General features: G+C 39.0%; 1 protein-coding gene across 13 annotated transcripts in view; it reads right to left on the bottom strand.

The window, feature by feature from the left end:
• Positions 1–20,170, bottom strand: part of CDK14 (cyclin dependent kinase 14) — a 678,396-nt gene that overhangs the window by 518,173 nt on the left and 140,053 nt on the right. For all 13 annotated transcript variants that reach the window (XM_059885775.1, XM_059885772.1, NM_001206776.3 and 10 more), the window contains one exon: positions 7,016–7,264. In XM_059885775.1, the coding sequence (XP_059741758.1) occupies positions 7,016–7,264 (249 nt within the window). The remainder of the gene's footprint in view (positions 1–7,015; positions 7,265–20,170) is intronic.

Below are 20,170 nucleotides of genomic sequence, written 5' to 3'. Positions count from 1 at the left end.
ATTGTTATTTATACTCTGATGTACACATTGACTTTTTTTTTTTTTTGCTAGGGAGAATTTTATTTTATTTTTTTTTTAAACTTTACAATATTATATTAGTTTTGCCAAATATCGAAATGAATCCGCCACAGGTATACCCGCGTTCCCCATCCTGAACCCTCCTCCCTCCTCCCTCCCCTACCCTCCCTCTGGGTCATCCCAGTGCAGCAGCCCCAAGCATCCAGTACCGTGCATTGAACCTGGACTGGTGACTTGTTTCATACATGATATTATACATGTTTCAATGCCATTCTCCCAAATCTCCCCACCCTCTCCCTCTCCCACAGAGTCCATAAGCCTGTTCTATACATCAGTGTCTCTTTTGCTGTCTCGTACACAGGGTTATTGTTACCATCTTTCTAAATTCCATATATATGTGTTAGTATACTGTATTGGTGTTTTTCTTTCTGGCTTACTTCACTCTGTATAATAGGCTCCAGTTTTATCCATCTCATTAGAACTGATTCAAATGTATTCTTTTTAATGGCTGAGTAATACTCCATTGTGTATATGTACCACTGCTTTCTTATCCATTCATCTGCTGATGGGCATCTAGGTTGCTTCCATGTCCTGGCTATTATAAACAGTGTTGCGATGAACACTAGGGTACACGTGTCTCTTTCCCTTCTGGTTTCCTCAGTGTGTATGCCCAGCAGTGGGATTGCTGGGTCATAAGGCAGTTCTATTTCCAGTTTTTTAAGGAATCTCCACACTGTTCTCCATAGTGGCTGTACTAGTTTGCATTCCCACCAACAGTGTAAGAGAGTTCCCTTTTCTCCACACCCTCTCCAGCATTTATTGCTTGTAGACTTTTGGATCACAGCCATTCTGACTGGCGTGAAATGGTACCTCATAGTGGTTTTGATTTGCATTTCTCTGATAATGAGTGATGTTGAGCATCTTTTCATGTGTTTGTTAGCCATCTGTATGTCTTCTTTGGAGAAATGTCTATTTAGTTCTTTGGCCCATTTTTTGATTGGGTCATTTATTTTTCTGGAGTTGAGCTGTAGGAGTTGCTTGTATATTTTTGAGATTAGTTGTTTGTCCGTTGCTTCATTTGCTATTATTTTCTCCCATTCTGAAGGCTGCCTTTTCACCTTGCTAATAGTTTCCTTTGTTGTGAAGAAGCTTTTAAGTTTAATTAGGTCCCATTTGTTTATTTTTGCTTTTATTTCCAATATTCTGGGAGGTGGGTCATAGAGGATCCTGCTGTGATGTATGTCGGAGAGTGTTTTGCCTATGTTCTCCTCTAGGAGTTTTATAGTTTCTGGTCTTACGTTGAGATCTTTAATCCATTTTGAGTTTATTTTTGTGTAAGGTGTTAGAAAGTGTTCTAGTTTCATTCTTTTACAAGTGGTAGACCAGTTTTCCCAGCACCACTTGTTAAAGAGATTGTCTTTAATCCATTGTATATTCTTGCCTCCTTTGTCAAAGATAAGGTGTCCATATGTGCGTGGATTTATCTCTGGGCTTTCTATTTTGTTCCACTGATCAATATTTCTGTCTTTGTGCCAGTACCATACTGTCTTGATAACTGTGGCTTTGTAATAGAGTCTGAAGTCAGGTAGGTTGATTCCTCCAGTTCCATTCTTCTTTCTCAAGATAGCTTTGGCTATTCGAGGTTTTTTGTATTTCCATATAAATTGTGAAATTATTTGTTCTAGCTCTGTGAAGAATACCGTTGGTAGCTTGATAGGGATTGCATTGAATCTATAAATTGCTTTGGGTAGTATACTCATTTTCACTATATTGATTCTTCCAATCCATGAACATGGTATATTTCTCCATCTATTAGTGTTCTCTTTGATTTCTTTCATCAGTGTTTTATAGTTTTCTATATATAGGTCTTTAGTTTCTTTAGGTAGATATATTCCTAAGTATTTTATTCTTTCCGTTGCAATGGTGAATGGAATTGTTTCCTTAAATTCTCTTTCAGTTTTCTCATTATTAGTGTATAGGAATGCAAGGGATTTCTGTGTGTTGATTTTATATCCTGCAACTTTACTATAATCATTGATTAGTTCTAGTAATTTTCCGGTGGAGTCTTTAGGGTTTTCTATGTAAAGGATCATGTCATCTGCAAACAGTGAGAGTTTTACTTCTTCTTTTCCAATTTGGATTCCTTTTATTTCTTTTTCTGCTCTGATTGCTGTGGCCAAAACTTCCAAAACTATGTTGAATAGTAATGGTGAACGTGGGCACCCTTGTCTTGTTCCTGACTTTAGAGGAAATGCTTTCAATTTTTCACCATTGAGGATAATGTTTGCTGTGGGTTTGTCATATATAGCTTTTATTATGTTGAGGTATGTTCCTTCTATTCCTGCTTTCTGGAGAGTTCTTATCATAAATGGATGTTGAATTTTGTCAAAGGCTTTCTCTGCATCTATTGAGATAATCATATGGTTTTTGTTTTTCAATTTGTTAATGTGGTGTATAACATTGATTGATTTGCGGATATTGAAGAATCCTTGGATCCCTGGGATAAAGCCCACTTGGTCATGGTGTATGATCTTTTTAATGTATTGTTGGATTCTGATTGCTAGAATTTTGTTAAGGATTTTTGCATCTATGTTCATCAGTGATATTGGCCTGTAGTTTTCTTTTTTTGTGGGATCTTTGTCAGGTTTTGGTATTAGGGTGATGGTGGCCTCATAGAATGAGTTTGGAAGTTTACCTTCCTCTGCAATTTTCTGGAAGAGTTTGAGCAGGATAGGTGTTAGCTCTTCTCTAAATTTTTGGTAGAATTCAGCTGTGAAGCTGAATGGACCTGGGCTTTTGTTTGCTGGAAGATTTTTGATTATAGTTTCAATTTCCGTGCTTGTGATGGGTCTGTTAAGATTTTCTATTTCTTCCTGGTCGAGTTTTGGAAAGTTGTACTTTTCTAAGAATTTGTCCATTTCTTCCTCGTTGTCCATTTTATTGGCATATAATTGTTGATAGTAGTCTCTTATGATCGTTTGTATTTCTGTGTTGTCTGTTGTGATCTCTCCATTTTCATTTCTAATTTTATTGATTTGATTTTTCTCCCTTTGTTTCTTGATGAGTCTGGCTAATGGTTTGTCAATTAGAAGACCCCTACATATGTTGTCTACAAGAGACCCACCTCAAAACAGGGGACACATACAGACTGAAAGTGAAGGGCTGGAAAAAGATTTTCCATGCAAATAGGGACCAAAAGAAAGCAGGAGTAGCAATACTCATATCAGATAAAATAGACTTTAAAACAAAGGCTGTGAAAAGAGACAAAGAAGGTCACTACATAATGATCAAAGGATCAATCCAAGAAGAAGATATAACAATTATAAATATATATGCACCTAACACTGGAGCACCACAGTACGTAAGACAAATGCTAACAAGTATGAAAGGAGAAATTAACAATAACACAATAATAGTGGGAGACTTTAATACCCCACTCACACCTATGGATAGATCAACTAAACAGAAAATTAACAAGGAAACACAAACGTTAAACGATACAATAGACCAGTTAGACCTAATTGATATCTATAGGACATTTCATCCCAAAACAATGAATTTCACCTTTTTCTCAAGCGCACATGGAACCTTCTCCAGGATAGATCACATCCTGGGCCATAAATCTAGCCTTGGTAAATTCAAAAAAATAGAAATCATTCCAAGCATCTTTTCTGACCACAATGCAGTAAGATTAGATCTCAATTACAAGAGAAAAACTATTAAAAATTCCAACATATGGAGGCTGAACAACATGCCGCTGAATAACCAACAAATCACAGAAGAAATCAAAAAAGAAATCAAAATTTGCATAGAAACTAATGAAAATGAAAACACAACAACTCAAAACCTGTGGGACACTTTAAAAGCAGTCCTAAGGGGAAAGTTCATAGCAATACAGGCATACCTAAAGAAACAAGAAAAAAGTCAAATAAATAACCTAACCCTACACCTAAAGCAACTAGAAAAGGAAGAAATGAAGAACCCCAGGGTTAGTAGAAGGAAAGAAATCTTAAAAATTAGGGCAGAAATAAATGCAAAAGAAACAAAAGAGACCATAGCAAAAATCAACAAAGCCAAAAGCTGGTTCTTTGAAAGGATACACATTGACTTTTAAGGTTACATGACCCCTAGTAGCAGCAAACACACCCAACACCCAATTCTGGTTTCTAAATACCATGCTTCAATAAACAGGGCTCTCTGGAGAAATGCCTGAATCTGGGTCTGGGGATGGGAAAATACAAGATAAGCCAAGAGCAACTTGTAGGACAAGAAAGTATGGAAGTGCTAAAAAAACACTCTGCATAATAGGCTCTAGGTTCATCCACCTCTTTAGAATTGACTCAAATGTGTTCCTTTTTATGGCTGAGTAGTATTCCATTTTATGTATGTACCACAGTTTCTTTATCTATTCACCTGTGGGTGAACATCTAGGCTGCTTCCATGTCTTGGCTATTGTAAAGAGTGCTGCAATGCATACTGGGGTACATGTGTCTTTTTCAGCCCATGGGAATTTGCAATATGACTGAGGGAACTCAAACTGGGGCTCTGTAATAACCTAGAGGGGTGGGAAGGAGATTCAAAAGGGAGGGGACATATGTACACCTATGGCTAATTCATGTTGATGCATGACAGAAATCAAACCAATATTATAAACTAATCATCAATCAACTAAAAATAATAAAATATTTCTTAAAATATTTAAAAAAATTTTAATATATTTTTAAAAGGTACATGGGACAAATCAGAGAAGGCAATGGCACCCCACTCCAGTACTCCTGCCTGGAAAATCCCATGGATGGAGGAGCCTAGAAGGCTGCAGTCCATGGGGTCGCTAAGAGTCAGACACGACTGAGCGACTTCACTTTCACTTTTCACTTTCATGCATTGGAGAAGGAAATGGCAACCCACTCCAGTGTTCTTGCCTGGAGAATCCCAGGGACGGGGGAGCCTGGTGGGCTGCCGTCTATGGGGTTGCACACAGTTGGACACGACTGAAGCAACTTAGCAGCAGTAGCAGGGACAAATTGAGAGTAGCATTGAAACACAAACACTACCATATGTAAAACAGATAGCCAGTGGGAATTTGTGGTGTAACACAGGGAACTCAAAGCCTGTGCTCTGTGACAACCTAGAGGGGTGGGATGCGGTGGGAGGTGGGAGGGAGGGTCAAGAGGTAGGACATAGTGTATCAAAGGCTGATTCATGTTGATATATGGCAGAAACCAGCACAATACTGTAAAGCAATTGTCCTTCAATTAAAAATAAGTAAGTAAGTAAATAATAAACATTTCAACAATTTTAAAAAAAGGGGGATGAGACATCTCAAAAGGACACAGGGGCCAACCTAAAAGAGCTCCCAATGACCAACGACTGAAGCAGGAACAATCTGAGCAACAAACGAAATAATGCACCATTGGACAATAACTAGGATTGAAGATGAAACACAGAATAACTAGTTTAATTTGATTTTCATATAAACAGTGAATACGTTTGCCTCGTTGCACTATCTCAATGCCAATTTCTATATATCATATAGATATAGGATGACAAATAACATTATTAAGATAACTATACAGTAAAATGGGGCTTCCCTGGTGGCTCAGGTGGTAAGGAATCTGCTTGCAATGCAAGAGACCTAGGTTTGATTCCTGGGTTGGGAAGATCCCCTGGCGAAGGAAATGGCTACTCACTCCAGTATTCTTGTCTGGAGAATTCCATGGACAGAGAAGCCTGGCAGGCTACAGTCCATGTGGTCACAGAGAGTCTGACACAACTGAACAAATAATATATATAGTAAAATACATTTATACTTCTCTTGCAATAACAGAAGTTTAATCATTCTCAAAGATTCTCTTCATTTCTTCTCAATGATACTAAATCTAAAAGTTTTCCCAAGTGTTAGTGTTGTATGCGTGACCTAGACAGACACTACACTGCAATCATAGATAAGATTACAGGGACCAATTTGGGGAAACCCAGATAATCAATTCTCCTCAAAAATGTTGCATTAACAATATTTATTTTCACTTCATTAACAACAACAAAAAAAAACCTGTGACACAAGACTTTCGTAGTATCCCACACTTTAATTAAATTGAAGTGTCAATATTCTAGCAGCTGACATTTCTCGCTTTTTTTTTGACCATCATGGAATTTAATATTTAAAGTCTGCGAAATGGAATATGTTTCTTAGCAAGACGACAGAATCAAATGCTCTTAGCACTCTTCTCTTACACTTTAAATTCTTAGACTATGTCATAAAGTTCTTAAGTGTGGGTTAAATCGGAAAATTACTGAATTTCAAAAGATCATAAAGCTTTTTTTTTTTTTTTAACAATGTTAAATGAAGGCCAGTCTTGGAAAGATGAGTTTCAATAAAATTCTTTACAGTCAAAAAGCAGCAATCACCTCTGAACTTTATACCTTCTTGGGCCCAAAGGCAAGACTTGCTTTAATACAGATTGACCTCAGAAAATTTCCTTGTGATGAATAAGATTTCTCTTTATAAGATCAATTTCAATGTCTAGCTCCTAATTTTTAAAATATTGACAATGAAAACCAACTATAATAAGACAAGTGAACAACTTTTAACAAGTATTCTGAAATGAAATTCTTCGTGAATCTCTGTCAAATTCAAAACTATCCTTACTGCCTGCCAACACCGTAAAGTTTGAAAATCCTCTCCAAGAGTTTGAATTACCCAAGGAGTTTAAATGACAAATTCCTCTAACTGGAAACAGCTAGGGAAAAAAAATAATTTTTCCAAAAATAAGTTTAATCATTTTTCATTGGCTTGCTGGGTGCCTGTGAATCAAGAATTTGTATATGTAGTTGGTACTTGCGCATGCCTGCACACTCTCTTCCAGAAAATGTTGAACCACGTAAGGAGAGAATGCATACTAATGCACTGATAAAGCCACCTGCTGTCTCCCTGCACAGCCTGCCAGAGAGACACTTGCTCTGCTCACCCGTTGGTAAGTCAGAAGACCGCACTCACCGAGCTGGGGCTGGAGTGCCGCCGAACTTTAGGAGACTCTTTGCCAGCGGAGGAGCTCTTATTAAAGTTAATGCAAGCATTGTTCTCAGAATGCACCCTCTTTACTTGATTAGTGGGTTTCTCAAACGGGTCAAAAGTGCTCTGCGTCCTCTGAACCCTGACTTTCTTATCCTCAGGAATTGTGTCCAGGGGTTTGATCACTGAGTCCATTCCTGGGCAGTTTCGTGTGGACATCTTTGTGACACATATCTGGAAGAAAAAAGAGAGAGAGAAATTAAACTCAGATCACTCCACTGAAACTTTAACACAAGAGGATTTATTATCCTACACGCCCATTTTTATCTCAGAAAATACCCCTAAAGGCTATATTCTAAAAGCTCTGCTAAGTCACTTCAGTCGTGTCGGACTCTGTGTGACCCCATAGACAGCAGCCCACCAGGCTCCCCCATCGCTGGGATTCTCCAGGCAAGAACACTGGAGTGGGCTGCCATTTCCTTCTCCAATGCATGAATGTGAAAAGTGAAAGTGAAGTCGCTCAGTCGTGTCCAACTCTTCTCGACCCCATGGACTACAGCCTACCAGGCTCCTCCGTCCATGGGATTTTCCAGGCAAGAGTACTGGAGTGGGCTGCCATTGCCTTCTCCATTCTAAAAGCTACACTAGCTTAAACCACAATATGAAAAACTCGTCGCCATCATTCCACTTACCATACTTGCTGGGGGCTTCCCTGGTAGCTCAGATGGTAAATAATCTGCCTGCAATGCAGGAGACCCAAGGTCAATCTTTGGGTTGGGAAGATCCCCTAGAGAAGGAATGGCTACCTACCCTGGAGAATTCCATGGACAGAAGAGCCTGGCGGGGTCGCAAAGAGTCAGACAGACTGAGCAACTAACACTTTGATTATATTCGCTGAGGGCTGACACTAAAAATGTTATCCCTAAAACAGGAAGCTTAACACCTGGACTGCTAGTGCCCTGAGGTGGTTCTCGAACTCCGTTATTTATTTTACCTTGACTGCAAGTGGCATTATTTCTGAATCATTAAAAGATGGATAAATTGCCTTTATTTTTTTAAAAAAAATCAGTTCAATTAATTCAGAAGGCCATTTTAATTGATGGGCCATCACAGAAGCAACTAACCCAGCTAGAGAAAAACATCACTATGTTCTTCAAAACTTTAATACATGTTTAAAGCTTGTACATGTAAAGCTTGAATACATGTTTAAAATATGTATACATGTAAATACATGTAAAGTTTTAATACATGTAAAGCTTGAATACATGTTTAAAATCTACCCCCATCTTGATTTCATCTCTAAACTAGAATGGAGCATATAAAAGGGCTAATGGTTAGAGATACTGAAAGTTGAAAGCAATGTTTTTTCTAATACTAAAACTAACAGATGAAAAGGAAAAATAATACCACAAAGAAAAACACGGAATGACACTCATTTCAAAATTTTGTTTGTATTACTCTGTTATATCCCTATTTCCTTCTCAATTTTATTCATTCTCTTCTGGCATAATCTGAACCCCTCTCGTTTTATTTTAGTCTCTCTGATGTTTGCTCCTTGTTTTCCACTGTATGTTCCAGCTCTTTCATTCTCCATATATTCTCGAGACATTTTTACTAGTAACTTCATGGCCTCTAGCTTGCCTGTAAAGTAAGGTAACTTTATTATGCAGTCTAAAGAAAAGATAACTCTGAATTTGCTTTTAAAGTTTTATTTTTTTTATCTTGTGAAAAGTTTCCACATTCCTATTTAAGAAAGCAGGAAAACAGACGGTATCTAAGAAAATCTCATATTGTTAAAGTAAACATTTAAGTGTCTGAGTAATACATATGGGATGATTCCATACTGGAAAGAAATGAAACTATGTGTATGGATATAAATAGATAAATATATATATATATATATGACAGATAGAGATATTTGTGTGTGTGTATGAGCACATATTAATATAAAGGTATAGAAGGAAATACACCAAAGTGTTAAGATACCTCCAGATAAGCAGACTTGAAGGGGCAAAGGGTAAGATTACTTACTTTTTACATACCCCTGTATTTTTTGAACTGTATAATAAACATGCTTGACATGTAATTTTTTTGAAAATAGTAAAGTGTATAATTAAATTATTTCAAGTTACTGAAGCAAAATTTGGATTAAATACCAAGTATCAACTCTGTGCTATGAGTGTATCTGAAATACCAAGCATAGGTTGAATTTTAATTAAATCCAATAAGAAGGAGATCAATATACTTTCTACAATATCACAAAACTGCTGAAGATATCTTTAAAAGACAAGGCAGAGTCCTCTACTCCTGATCAAGAGCTAACGATTTATCACAATATTAAATGCATTCAGTACTTTTAAGAGTTCATGTGTTCCTCATACAGATATGAAAGCAAAAAGCAGTAGATGTGATATGGATATGAAACCACTCATCTCACTGAGGCAACTGAATTGCAACATATAAACACATGAACCTGAGGAGTCAATGAACCCTAAATATAAGAAATCTAGAGAAAATGACACGAAGGTACATCAAAATCAAATTGCTTAAAACCAGTAAAAAAGAGAGTAGCTTAAAAAGGGGCCAGAGGGAAAAATGTACTTTAAAAGAGAAGACAGGAAATATTTGGGAACTAAACAATAGGGAATTAGAAAGTCTCTTGAATTAATTGAATAAAATCTCTTGAACAGAATATCAAAATAGATACAGCTTAAATAGTATTTTAACTGTAGGAAAATTTATAATAGTAAATGCATTGAGCAGGAAAAAAAAAGTCTCAAAGTAGTCAGAGTACACCTTAAGGGATTACTCTGGTGGTTCAGTGGTTAAGAATCTGCCTTGCAATGCAGGGGATGCGGGTTTGATCCCCGGTCAGGGAACTGAGTCCCACAAGCCTCAGAGTAACTAAGCCAATGCACCACAATGAGAAAGCCCACGCACCGCAACAGAAGGTCCTGCATGCCACAACTAAGATCCCAGGCAGCCAAATAAATATATAAACTTGTTTTTAAAAAAGAATACCCCTTAAAATACTAGCCATAAAAAGAACATTTATTAGAACCTGAAATAAGCAGAGAATTAAAATAATGAAAATATCTCATCATGGAAATAAATGAAATAGAAAATGAAAAACAGCAAAGAAAATCAATGAAACCAAAAGCTAGTTTCCAGAGAAGATTAAACACAAACTGATACACCTCTAGCCAGACTGATAAGAAAGAAAGGTAAATAACATGCATTGCCAATAACAGAAATGAGAGAGACAACAGCACTACTCATTCAACAGATATTATCAAGAACTTTATGCCAATAAGTTCAGCAACTTAGATGAAGCAAATTCCTTGAGAGACAAAAACTACCAAAGTTCACTTGAAAGCAAAGTGATTTCAAAGAAATCAAAGGTGTAACCAAAAACCTTATCACAAAGAAAATGCCAGGACCAGAAAAGATTGCTGGTGAAGTAAACCAAACATTTAAGGGAAAAAAACACCAATTTCACAGAAACTCTTCCAAAATATTAAAGAGAAGGAGATACTTTCTCACTCATTATATGAAGCCAGCATCATTCTATCACTATAAACAGACAAAAGTAAGAAAACTACAGATCCATTTCTCTGATGAATATTGATTAAAAATTATTGGCACATTTTTAACAAACTGAATCCAACAACATATAAAAAGAATAATAAGGAAAAAGTGGCATTAATCACAGGAAGGCAAGGTTGGCTTAATACTCAAAAAACGTGTAATTCACCATTTTATTACACAACATCAGAAATCTCTAAAATGGCTCCCTGTGATGGCCACTTTCAGGCAGCCACACTCTTCTTTCGTCTGCAGATCTTCCACGTGGGCTCTATTTGCTGACTTAGATCCAATAAACAGAATACAGCAGAAATCACGGGCTATCACTTCTGAGAGAAGATTATAAAAAGACTGTGGCTTCTGTATTGGTACCTCCTCACTCCCATCCCGTCTCCTAGATCACTATCCAAGGCAAAGTCAGCAGCCACATCAGAAAGTGGTTCTGTAGAGAGGTGCATTTATGAGAAGGACTGCCAACCACCACATCAGTTGAGCCTTCAAGTGTGACCACAGCCCCTGCCCCTGCTTGACTGGAACCTCATACAAGACTCTGAGCCACAGACACTCAGGTAAGGAGTCCTAGATTTTAAACCAACAGTAATGGTTAAACTGAATGCCTTTCTCCCAAGAACAGGATGTCCACTCTCATCATGTTGACTCAGCATTGTATTACAAGCTCCAGACAACGCCACAAGGCAAGAAAGAAGAAATAAAAAACATCCACATTGAAAAGGAAGAAATAAGACCAACTTTATTCACAGAAGACATTATCATCTATGTTGAATGAAATCTACCAAGAAAAAAGCAAAAACACTAGAATTAACATGTTTATCAAGGGTGCAAGATCTAAGATGAACAAACAAAAATCATTTGTATTTTCAGATACTAATAATAATCAGAAATTTTAATTAAAAATAACACCGTTTATAACAGTTTCAAGCAATATAAAATATTTAGTGATATATCTGACAAAATATGTGCAAATCTGTACACAGAAACTATAAAGTATGCTTGAGAAAAATAAAACAAAGGGACCAACCAACTCACGGGTCTTTCAATCCACTGTGATACTTTCAGAAAGAAGTTAACCTCTGTGTTTCAGCCATAAAATACTGAATTTCTTAAAAGAAGATTTAATATAACTATCAAGCAGGGTGATAAACGTGTATGAAATGATAACATAAACAGGTACAAATGGGGGTTGAATGGATACAATGATAATGGGAAAATGATGACCACATTTGAACTCCAACCCTATCCTTGAAAGTAGCACCAGGAAGTATAAACCCCATGGAAACTCTTAATTTTGCCAAAGAAAATATGGAGCTAACAAAGCACCGTACTTAACTCTACATTCTATTTTTTATTCAAGCTCTTTGAACTACCTTAGTAAATTCGACTTTATCAAAAAAGTTTTTTTTGGCATATTCATGAGGAAATACATGGGAAAAACTCCTGCAAATGTATAGGGAGATTTTACTATAAAATATAACATTTTAGCACACATACACCAGCACACCATAGTGGGGGAGAAGGTAAAATGACAAATGTCACTTCAACGTGTTGGCAGAGGAAAGGAGAGCTATAAGGGCACCTTCAAAGCTAAAAAGGAACGAACTTACTTCTTAGCCAGTTTATGATAAACTCAGATAAACTCATATCAGATAAACTCATATAAACCTTTCATTTGCTTCCTGCCTCCAACTCTGAGAAAACTAATATTCACACGGTTTTTTGTTAACTTTAAGAGACACAGGTACATTGGATCGGAAATTCCGATAACTCTTTAAGAGAAACTGTTACAGAATACACTGTGATTAAAGCCTTATCTCCTTCTTCATGCCTTATACTAAGAGCCCTACATTAACATGTTTTCAGTCGGGTAGCATCCTACTAAACAGACAAGCATGATAATTGTAAACATCAGTGTACACCTGTGGAAAACCAAGTTCTCTAAAGCCATGAAGACAAAAAAGGCAGCCCAATTCTAATTTTTAACAGGAAAAAGTATTTCAACAAAATTTTCTAAAATTAAAGTATTTCCCACAAACATTCTTAAATATTTCATGTTTATCATTTTTGCTATCTACTAGCAAACGACTAAATACAAGTAGAAAACAACTACAAATGCAAAATAAACTTCTGGGAAACAGTATACTTGTTCAAATACATGCCTTGGATGTTACTTTACTTACTACATTCACAACCATACTTCTGGCTAGTCAGTTTCTAATTCACATGATAATTTAGAAAGGTATCAATATTCCGTGGTGGTTTGCAGAGTGTCAGATTTTCCAGGCAGCTCATCAGAAGAACACACGGGAGACTCAGCATCTTCTGATGCATTTCCATGCAGGCAAGGATGTTGTATATATCACTTAACCCTTTCCTTACTGGCTCAGTGCTTGGCCCACAGTAAAGTGCAACAAGTTTCTCTAGAATTAATCCACCAGATTTAAGAGGATTCATCCAAATTATCAGTCTTCATGCTCTCTTGCTAAAAGGGCTGAAGTTCTGCAGTATTTATTATTCAAGATCTACTGTTACAAACAAACCAAAACACACACACACATACAGCAATCTTGACACACAAATAATAAATATACATATATATTCATAAAATGCTGTCAGTAAAAGTATTTTTAAACTACAAGCTCATTGTGATCAGCAGAATTCTACAACACCCAATTCACCTTTCTCTCTCTCTCTTTAGTCGCTCAGTAGTGTCCGACTCTTGCGACCCCATGGACTGCAGCCCACCAGGCTCCTCTGTCCATGGGATTCTCCAGGCAAGAATACTGGAGCGGGTTGCCATTTCCTTCTCCAGGGTATCTTCCCAACCCAGAAATCGAACCCAGGTCTCCTGCATTGCAGGCAGATTCTTTACTGACTGAGCTATGAGAGAGCCTTTGAATAATACCCTTCCATTTGAGAGTGACTTTGATGAGATATCACACCACGGTTCCTTTATGTGATATGACAAATGGGAGAGTGGCCTGCTGGGCCTGACCTAATCAGCTGAGCCCTTTAAAAGCAGAGCATTTTCTCCAGTTGGCTTCAGAACAGAAAGTAAGAGACATGATCTCGCTAGCCTGGAAGAAAGTCAACATTTCATGCTATGACTGCCTATGGGGGCCACAGGGCACAGAATAGAGGGTAGTTTCTAAGGGCTGACAGTAGTTACTGACAACTGGAACAAATGGGACCACTGTCCTACAACCACAAGAAAACGAGTCCTGCCAACAACTAGTGAGCTTGTAAGTTGATCCCAAGCCCCTGGTGAGATGCACGGCCATGGCCAACACCTTGACTTCAGCCCAGTGAGACCTAGAGAAGAAAAATCAGCTATGCTGTGCCTGGACTTTTAAACTACAAAAACTGTAAGACTATAAGCTAGTAAGTACGTAGCAATGCGTTACATACCAACAGAAAACTAATAAACTCGCTTTAGTGAAATTGTCTGAAGCACTCAGATATTTGAGCAGAATGTTCTTAGAAACATGTTGCAGGTACCACTTTCTCTACTGATACACTGTATCAGATCCAAGAGAGATAGGCAACATTTCTAAGGATTGCTATCCGTAAATGACCATATTATTGGGAGCTTTCTGCATGACATAACTCCATCAGCAATATAAAACCCATGAACAAATTCTCCACATAACTAAATTAATAAACAATTTACGCTCGTGTCCCCTTCACTTGGGTTTGTATGAATAAAACGAGAATCAGGCCCGCTTTGTGCAGGTACCTTCATGCAGGGAGAGTAATCCATACTTGTGTTTTCCACATAGGGCAAGGTGACTGTTCTGGAAAGTTTCAAGTTTCCAGTATTTAGGACCAACAACTTAAACTGGATCTGGCCATCTCTGTTAACCACAGCACAACAGAGAGCAGGATCCAGGCCCTGCAGAAGGATACGGGGAAGCAGCCTCGCTGATCTCATTAACTCATCAGGGAGGGGTCTTGCCCACAGAAGGAGCCAGGCAAGGTGAATTAAGAGTGGCCCTCATTCCCCTTAGCTGCCATTTCTGACTTTCCTGGTGACTCAGTTGGTAAAGAATCCACCAGCAATGCAGGGTTCCATCCCTGGGTTGGCCAGATCCCCTGGAGAAGGAAATAGCAACCCACTCCAGTATTCTTGCCTGGAGAATTCCATGGAGAGGGGAGCCTGGAGGACTTCAGTCCATGGAGCCACAAGAGTCAGAAACAACTTAGCAACTAAACTACCGCCACCGTATAATTAAATTATTAAAGCGCATATAGTGTGCGAAGAAAAGGGTGAGCTGACAAGAGTCCTAGTGTAAAAGAGGGTTCTAGAAGGCAGATTATACACTGGGGCTATGCTCCAGTGCCCAAGGCTTCGCTTGAATCCTTCCATCAACCTGTCAGCAATCTAAATAACACTGTGCGTGCGCCACCCTGAGTGCGCGCGCCACCCTGAGCGTGCGTGCGCACTTAGCTGCTCAGTTGTGTCCAGCTTTTTGCAATCCCATGGACTGTAGACAGCCAGGCTCCTCTGTCCACATGATTTTTCAGGCAAGAATACTGGAGTGGGTTGCCATTTCCTTCTCCAGGGGATCTTCCCGAACCAGGGATCAAACCCACATCTCCTTGACTTCTGCACTGGCCGGCAGATTCTTTACAACTGAGTCACCCAGAAAGCATGTGGGCTACATTTGCACCCCCAAATAGAATATTTCTTCTCACAACAAAATGCTTGTGGTTGGTGCAGTAGAAGTCTTGGTGACAGAATCTTTATGAAAAACAGAGGATAAAAGCATAATATGTCAAACTGGAAAAAAAAAATCAGCAGGAACCCATAACTTCAAAAAGGCAGATTTTTTTTCAACTACAGAACAGTAGTCCTTTGATCCACTGTTAACTTTCATGTGCAGCCCCAGTGCCCAGATCCTGGTCTATGTTCCAATTTTCCACTGTGAAGAAAGAGGAATCCTTGGAAGCAACCTGATTCCAGGTCACAGGGTAGGAAGCACAAAACAGCTGTGAAATACCCAGCTGTTACCAGAAAATTAAGATTCTTTCAAAAATGTCAGGGACAATGTTAGAAGGACAAAGGAATCTGGATATAGGGATTCCTACTGGTCAAGCTGTGATTACATAATTGGGCATCAAAGAGAAAATAAAATTATGGTTAAACGGAACAAGTGAGTTATGGAAAGACCCTGAGTTCATTCTGATTTTGAGAGAGAAAAGTCATTATTAAGGGGCAAATGGCAGTTGTGAGGAAGGATGAATGTAACAGGATCCACGGTTGGCTTTCACATGTGGAACTGTGAGTGAGCCAAGCAGTGCCAGAAAAAGTAGGAGCTGAACCCAACACAGGAGTGGGCGCTCAAGGCTTGTGCAAAGAGGGTCTATACAGCCCAAGTGCGCAAAGAACGGCAAGGCAGGATGTTTCGACAACAGACCAGGTCAACATAACACAGCAATAAACTAAAGGGCCTAAGCAATGTTTTACAAAGAATACATTTAGTGGAGAGAGACCAGATGGTAAAGAAATGTGATGTCATTGTGGAAGACATTTTTTGGAAATAAGTTAACTTTTTAAAACTAAGTGAAATTTAACCCTTAAACAGAAAATTCAATTCAAGTGCTAACCAATGACTCAGATCTGAATCACTCTGGAAAAAATCAACAAGCCTTTTGTGGACCACAGTAGTCAAACGTGAGTTTGAGCAAGTTCCAGGAGTTGTTGATGGACAGGGAAGCCTGGCGTGCTGCAGTCCATGGGGTCGCAAAGAGTTGGACACGACTGAGCAACTGAACTTAACAGTCTACAACTCCAGATCTTGTAACCCCAGCTATTCTGCGAAGACATTGTTTTAATTGTGGATTTGTAACGATTACACAATGGGCTTCCGTGGTGGCTCAGTGGTAAAGAATCTGCCTGCCAAAGCCGGAGACATGGGTTCAGTCCCTGGTTTGGGAAGATCCCCTGGAGAAGGAAATGGCAACCCACTTATTCTTGCCTTGGAAATCCCATGCACAGAGGAGCCTGGCAGGCTACAGTCCATTGGGTTGCAAAAGAGTTGGACACGACTTAGCAACTAAACTACAACAACAGAAAAGATTACACAATCCCAAGAAGATTCAAAAACATTATTACTGAAACCCTTAGAAGGAATCTAATTAAGTAGACCCATATTCTTAGGAAGGCATAAAAAGAAATATAGAAATAATATGAAATTAATTAAACCCAGTGCTGGTGTTTTAAAATAGGATGAGCATAAGTGTGGTAATGTAACGTGCAAGAATATTTGTGCATGTTTTCCTTGTTTAAAAAGTATCTGAAATATGTTAAGATAATCTGTCACACTAAGTATTTGAAATTAAGGGAATTTAATTAAGGCAGTAATCGGTACTTAAATAGATTGAGACAAATTGGTTTTCAAAATTACATTAACTACATATATTTTTAATGATGTGGGCACTAGCTGGGGATGTTCCAGGCACAGAAGACTCTTAGACATGATATTCACCATCAGCTTTCACTGTCCTTTGCTCAGCACAGGGCACACCAAGCCATAGACTTCCTCTTACTCCAAGCCCTGGACCAAGCCAATCACAGTGAATAGCTACACCAGCAGTACTGCCTGAAAACAACAGACATTCCAATGTTACCAGAAAACAGGATATGTTTTCTCTGTGACGGCATTTTTTCACACTTCCTTGATCCACTTAGAAACTGAAGTGACAAAATTTACATAAGCAGGGATATCTGATGGTACTTGAAAACAGAAAAAAAGAAATCATCACAAATACCAAAATAAACTTCTGTTCCTTTCTTTTTTTCGGTAAATTCAACAGAACCCAGAATTTCAAACATGGTTAGAGGTGCACCCACCCATTTAGACGTTCATCGGAATCCATTACTTCGGTTCACTCATCATTAAGAGGGGTCTGTATATAAGCTCACAGACTGAAAACTCAGTAAAAATTGTTAGCAATTCAAACAGTGTTGGAGGCTCCAAAAGTCACGGTTTGACCTACAATTTTAGCTTGGAGCTATGTAAAATCCAGACAACTGTCTCCCAAACTCACAGCAGTGGATTTGAAACAGCACAACTTAATTCTGTTAAGGTTGGCACTCACTGCAAGCAAATTCATTGGGGCCGAAAACTGTCCCTTTGAATCAACCATTTTCTGACGAGCGGCATTTTACTGGGTTCAGAGGGTGATCTCTACTTCACTCCACACTCTTTATGAAGGCAAACACCAGAAAAAGAACCGGCTTCCATCATGATCTCCTGACATTCATAAAAGGAATATCCATGCCAGATTCAATGCAAAACTGAAAGCAGCACAATTCCTGACACGGAAACAACCTCTTCCATTTGTTTTCCCCTCATCTGTTACCCAGTGAGGGCCTCGTGGCTTTGTCTTACTCAGACAAAAATCTTCTTCTCTCAAAATCTGCTCCCAATTAAAAAGCAATCCTCAGTCATTCACAAGTCTTTGAACACTTAAAATCAGAGTACCACTTCTCCCTGGGTTATTTGAATGTTAAGCATTATAGGATAAAAAGCTTCGTCCACTGTAAAGAATTGGTGAATGGGGAATGAAGGGGGAGAGTATAGGAGAAATTTCTAATGCCACTAGAATCGTAATTCTTAAGTTGCTTTCATCTCTAACCTAAACCTGCAAGACCTAAAAGCATGCTGTCCTCTCTTTGGTTGTAGCCTCCTCTTTTCTCCTCTGTGTGTACGAGTGTGTATAGCAGTGACAGTGTGAATGACTACATGGAACAAAAAAAAAAAAAAACAGAAAGCACTTTCTGTATGTATATAACGGGATATATGCCCAAGAGTCCTTTCACTTACAACTATATTTTATCAGAACCAACATCTTGCCTAAGATCACCTTCAGAACATTAGCAAATATATAGGCAAGCATGCCACCCTTATTACCCATACTACTCAGAGGGCTTCCCTGGTGGCTCAGTGCTAAAGAATTTGCCTGTCACTGCAGAAGACTCAGGTTCGATCCTCGAGTTGGGAAGATCCCCTGGAGAAGGAAAGGACAACCCACTCTGGTATTTTTGCCTGGGAAATCCTGTGGACAGAGGAGCCTGGCAGGCTTCAGTCCATGGGGTTGCAAAGACTTGGTCAGGACTTTGCAACTAAACTACAACAAATGTCTCAGAACAAATCACTTCAATTCCCTGGGTCTCGGTCTTCTCATCTGACACAGCTGGAGCAAACGACTCTTCAGGCCTTTGACAGCTCAACCTTTCCATTACAAACTCCAGACAGCAACTTACTGCTGGAGGTTGTTTTTGTTCAGTCGCTCAGTTGTATCTGACTCTGTGACCCTCTGTGACCCCATGGACTTCAGCATACCAGTCTTCCCTGTCCTTCACCATACCCCAAAGTCTGCTCAAACTCACGTCCATTGAGCTGGTGATGCCATCCAACCATCTCATCCTCTGTCACCTCCCCCTTCTCCTCCTGCCTTCAATCTTTCCCAGCATCAGGGTTTTTTCCAATGAGTCAGCTCTTCGCATGAGGTGGCCAAAGTATTGGAGTTTCAGCTTCAGCATCAGTCCTTCCAATGACTATTCAGGGCTGATGTCCTTTAGGATGGACTGGTTTGATCTTCTTGCAGTCCAAGGGACTCTCAAGAGTCTTTTCAAGCACCACAATTCAAATTCCAGCAACATCAATTCTCTGGCACTCAGCGTTCTTTATGGTCCAAATCTCACATCTGTACATGACTACTAGAAAAACCATAGCTTTGATTATATGGGTATTTGTCGGCAAAGTGATGCTTCTGCTTTTTGATACACTGTCTAGGTTTGTCATAGCTTTCCTTCCAAAGAGCAAGCATCTTTTAATTTCTGGCTGCAGTCACTGTCCACAGTGGCTTTGCAGCCCAAGAAAATAAAATCTGTTACCATTTCCACTTTTTCCCCTTTGCTATAAATTACTATTAATATTCACTGCTGGTAAATGATTTTAAGTAGAACAACTACAAAGATAAGACCAGACACATAAATTCACTTCTCTGTGCTTCATTTTACCTTTTCTTTCTCTTGGGATTTTAGGATTTAGAGAGGAGGCAGGCTCATACCAGGAACACCTCTCCTGAGAGCTCCAGCCTCCGTGGATCTTCCTTAACTCTCTAGTCCTGGCATTGTCTCAGTGACAGCGTCCGGGGCCTCCTGGCTGAGGGGTTGGTTATGAGCAAGCAGCACACGGCAGCAGTCACACTGTGGGACACTGGTAACCCCAGTCCTGTCTACTAAATGCTAGTCATGTCCCTGTGTCACGGTCATTGTCGCAACCAAAAATGCCCGCAGTAAGAACCACACCTGTTTAGACTGTACCTCATAACCTGTCACTTAAATACATGCCGCCTAATGTGTTTTCATATAAGCTACTATGGAATTTGTTCTCATGCATTTGGTTTATCTGCTGGGGTGGGAGGAGGCGTTTGTCTTGCTCTGTTGCTCATGTATTTTTATTTCTACAACCAGACTGCAAACACCTGAGCAGAGAAACCACACCTTCCTTTTTTTTCATATTCTCAGAG

Source organism: Bos taurus, chromosome 4 (assembly GCF_002263795.3).
Source record: "Bos taurus isolate L1 Dominette 01449 registration number 42190680 breed Hereford chromosome 4, ARS-UCD2.0, whole genome shotgun sequence".
NCBI classification, from domain to species: Eukaryota; Metazoa; Chordata; class Mammalia; order Artiodactyla; family Bovidae; genus Bos; species Bos taurus.
Note: the sequence above shows the minus strand (reverse complement) of the source record. Positions and strands in the feature narration are given on the sequence as shown.